The following is a 4,118-nucleotide window of genomic DNA, read 5'->3' on the forward strand; positions in this document are numbered from 1 at the left end:
CCACCCAAAAAATAATTCAAGTTAATATAATTTTAGCCTGGCATGCGTGTACCTCCACGATATCGATGTAATGGGCTGCTGGTGTCTGCAACTAATTGTTTCGTAATGTTATGACTGAATATGGATTTTCTCATGAGACATATAGGGTTTCTGCCTCTTAGGCAGGTTTTATGACAAAATTGATAGTTTCGTCATGGAAGGTCCCATGTTTATGACACGAACACCAAACATCGCAGTTAATTCATTGTAGAAGGCCAAAATATTACTAGTACAAGCTATCTTGGGGCTCATCAATTGGATATGTAATTTGCACATATTTGTGCCCTCTACACGTTCTTAGGTTTATTGGAATTTCTGTAATACTGCAAAAAAATAGTATATAATTGTGGTGTAAAATGGTTAGAAAAAGTGACATGTCTTTCATGAACCGATGCAGGAATATGGCTCACATGACAAGTGCATTATGGTAGGTTTGTCCTTGTCTTGTTATGACACCTTTCTTTGTCCTTTTTTCTAGTTTCTTATTTGTTTTTTTGTTTTTTTGTTATTATCTGTTTCTCGTCAATTCCCTATTGTTTTGCCATTAGTTTTTAATGGGGTCTCACCATCTTTTATGTGTTTCTCCATAGTATTTTTTTGAAGTACTTTGGTATTCCATAACAATTTCCGTATTAGACAATACACAACATATGATTGAGCAAAAAATGCATGAGAAGAAAACAATGCAAGACATAGGCGTTTCCGGCTGCAAGGAAAGTAACCATTCCATCGATTGATGGCAAGACACTAATCCGTTGATTGCATATAATATATATGTATATGTATAGCCGGTGCTATAATTCTCATATGCATCCTCCTCGACCTACATTGGTAAGTGCTTACATACATATGCTCATATATTCACATATGAGTAGAACGAGAAGTAAAACTGAGAAAGCAGAGCCGCCGACAAATGTGACTAACATGACATGTATATCGGTTACTTCAACTTGCACTTTAGGCCTTGCCGGATTCCTCGCAGCCTGGTGGCCTGAAGGCAATGAAGCTGACGCATTGCACCTGGCGCATGTTGTCGAAGCCGATGACTCGGACATAGGCATCAGGGTACTCCTTCTTGACCTCCTCCACCTCGTTGAGCACCTGTGTGGCGTCGGTGCACCCGAACATAGGCAGCTTCCACATTGTCCAGTATCGACCGTCGTAGTACCCGGGGGAGCTGTTGTGCTCACGGAAGACGAAGCCAACCTTGCTGAACTCGAGGCAGGGCACCCACTTGGAGCGGATCAAGTAGTCGACCTGCTTCAAGAGGGCCTCCGTGGAGAGGGGTGGCAAGTAAGATAGGGTCTCGAACTTCTTGATGCCCTCAATTGGCCACACCTGAATAGATGGAATGAACACAATTGATCAACACTTAGTGCTTTTAGAAAGACTTAGCCATAAGGCAAAAATTACTCCTGATGGTCTGTCCATACATTGTGGGGGGTCTCCACAAGCAAGAAAGCTCAAGGGCAGCTCTTGCTTATGGGTAGTGTACGGGCATTAAAAATGATATTATCCAGTACACATTGCAATAAAAACGTTTTCCATTCACAAAGTTTATGAGTTAAATATTCCTACACATGTGAACCTGCTTACGGACTACATTGTGAGGTTTAGTTTGGCCTGGTATGTGGGTTACACGTCCTAAGGATAGCTTTGCCTATGTGCAGTGGAAATACCCGATAAATTAATCTGACAGCTTAGTGTCCGTAATCCTTCGTCAAAAAAATTCAAAAAGGAGCATATCCCCAGCCTTTGCATAAAGCGATGCACACTGTCATTTTTATTATGTTATTCAACAGAGTGTAACTTAACAAGTACGATTTTAAACCAAAGCCATTTTCGAGATGGACAAAATTGTTACACCTACAAGTACGATGATGTGCCTTGACCGCTCCATCCTTCGCAAAAATGATAATTAGTGTTCATACCTGCATGCATCTGATCCTTCCGCCATTGCTGACGCTGCTGAGGCCGGTGCTGCCGGAGCGGCAGCTGACGGGGAGGCCGGCGGTCGACTTGAGCCCCTGGAAGGGCGCGACGGTGGTGGCGGAAGAAGCCATCACGGCTGGGGCCATGGCGGAGTACGTAAATTGCTAGGTGGGGAGGCGATAGCTAGCTAGGCCACACTTGACTTGAGCTCTCCTCATGCCGCTCCAGTATATATCACCATATGACGCCCCAACAAGATTTCCAAGGGGTGGTCGTCGTTTGCCTGTTGCAAGGTGCCTTATCCCTCTGGATCAGCGGAAGAGGGGTGGCCCTCCGATGCATTGCGTGCGTGTGACTGCTGTACAAATGGTATAATAATTTTTGGATCGTTAGATTAGCACCTGCGCCTCTCTCCCCTAATCTGCCGTAGTTTTCATCTAAGGCTCCCACTAATTTTGATTTATTTTGTTTCCAAAAAGTCACTGCTCCCAGAAATTACTCCTCGAAGATTTGTGTCTGAGGTAATTGCACGGGTGGTGCTTGAACTTGTCATCGATGTTCACTTTAATACTTGAACTTGAAAAATACGTCCAACTAGTTATAGTACTTGGCACACTTGTTCGAATATGATTCAAACCTCGTTCGCATACATATGTGTTGCTAACTAGGCATGTCAGCATGGCGCAGGGCCCACTTGCAGTGCCGTGACTACTTGCAAAGTATACTCTATGTGGCAATCGGGTCCCACCGTGTGGCTGTCAAGGCTCCCACTAATTTTGATTTATTTTATTTTCAAAAGGTTACTTCTCCCGAAAATTACTCCTCCAAGATTTGTGTTTGTGTCTCTCTACATGTGGTGGGGGCGGTGGGGAGGATAACGTTGTGCCTGTGAAGATGCACCCTACGCCTGTATAAGTAGCGCGCCAAGTTGGCCACACAGATACCGCGCACTGTCCGATGACGTGTACCCATCCACCTGCCGCCTAATACATGAATAGATAGGCGGCGAAACATCGACCAACACATAATGGTCGCACATTGATAGTATAGGGGATCGTAGCAGTCCTCAGTCTGATGAGATCACCTATTAAGGGATAGACTCGTCAGCACCAAACAAGCTACAACATATGGGGATCCTAATGCAAGATGCTCACCTACCAAACATAGTCGACCTGACAAACCACTTGGACGATACCAAGTCACTCGAATGAGCCAAGTACACTAGGTCATTTGGACGGAGTTCATCAATGTACGAATACACCAAACACTCGAAGGCACGAAGTACAACATGCAGAGAAGGCACCTGGGGCGTTGTGCAATTTAATAGAATTAGCATTACTAACTTTATTGCATCAATTACCTCTTGTAGTGGATCTAATAATTAGACATCTTTAAACACACTGGTAGAAAAAGGGCCTGTTGTCCCGGTTCGTAAGGGCCTGTTGTCCCGGTTCCTGAACCGGAACTAAAGTGTCGGTACTAATGCCCTGTCCCTTTAGTCCCGGTTCAATCCAGAACCGGGACTGATGGGCCTTCACGTGGTCTGTGCGCGGAGCCCAGGCAGGAGACCCTTTGGTCCCGGTTGGTGGCATCAACCGGGACCAATAGGCATTCACGCGTCAGCATTTCTGTGGCTGGGGTTTTTTTTTTTGAAAGGGGGGGGGGTTGGGGGTTTTGGGGGGTTAATTTAGGTGTTTCATATATTGTGTTAGCTAGCTATAATTAATAGAGAGAAGTGTCATCTCTTATGTCCGTGCTTGGTCGACGCTATGTACTATACATACGTATAAAAAGGACTAGACACGCTAGCTAGCTAGTAAGCAAACGAAGGAAACAGAATATCGTCATGAACATATATGCATACAGAGAGAAGTGATATCGACCACCTCTCCTTCTCCGAGAGATTGGTCGAACAACAAGTTCTCGTATATCTATCCGACACTACTGGCTACATATATACAACAATTATCTCTTACAAATATAATCATACGGACTCATGGTCCACATAGTATTCTTCGTCTTCAGCGATCACGTGGTCAAGAAAGAATGCCGTCAATTCCTCTTGAATTGCTCGCATGCGAGCTGGTGCTAGGAGTTCATCCCGCTTCCGAAACATTTAATTTGAAGAAGGGGGTCAATACATATAT

General features: G+C 44.5%; 1 protein-coding gene across 1 annotated transcript; it reads right to left on the minus strand.

Annotated features, from left to right (window-relative positions):
• Positions 1 to 772: 772 nt before the first annotated feature.
• Positions 773 to 2,189, minus strand: LOC119353016 (ribulose bisphosphate carboxylase small chain PW9, chloroplastic). The gene is made up of 2 exons (XM_037619594.1): positions 1,971 to 2,189; positions 773 to 1,377 (listed from the first exon to the last, which is right to left on the minus strand). The coding sequence occupies exons 1-2, from the start codon at positions 2,115 to 2,117 to the stop codon at positions 997 to 999; spliced, it is 528 nt and encodes a 175-aa protein (XP_037475491.1). The 5' UTR covers positions 2,118 to 2,189; the 3' UTR covers positions 773 to 996.
• Positions 2,190 to 4,118: the final 1,929 nt, after the last annotated feature.

The sequence above is a fragment of the Triticum dicoccoides genome, chromosome 2A, assembly GCF_002162155.2.
Source record: "Triticum dicoccoides isolate Atlit2015 ecotype Zavitan chromosome 2A, WEW_v2.0, whole genome shotgun sequence".
Taxonomy (NCBI): domain Eukaryota; kingdom Viridiplantae; phylum Streptophyta; class Magnoliopsida; order Poales; family Poaceae; genus Triticum; species Triticum dicoccoides.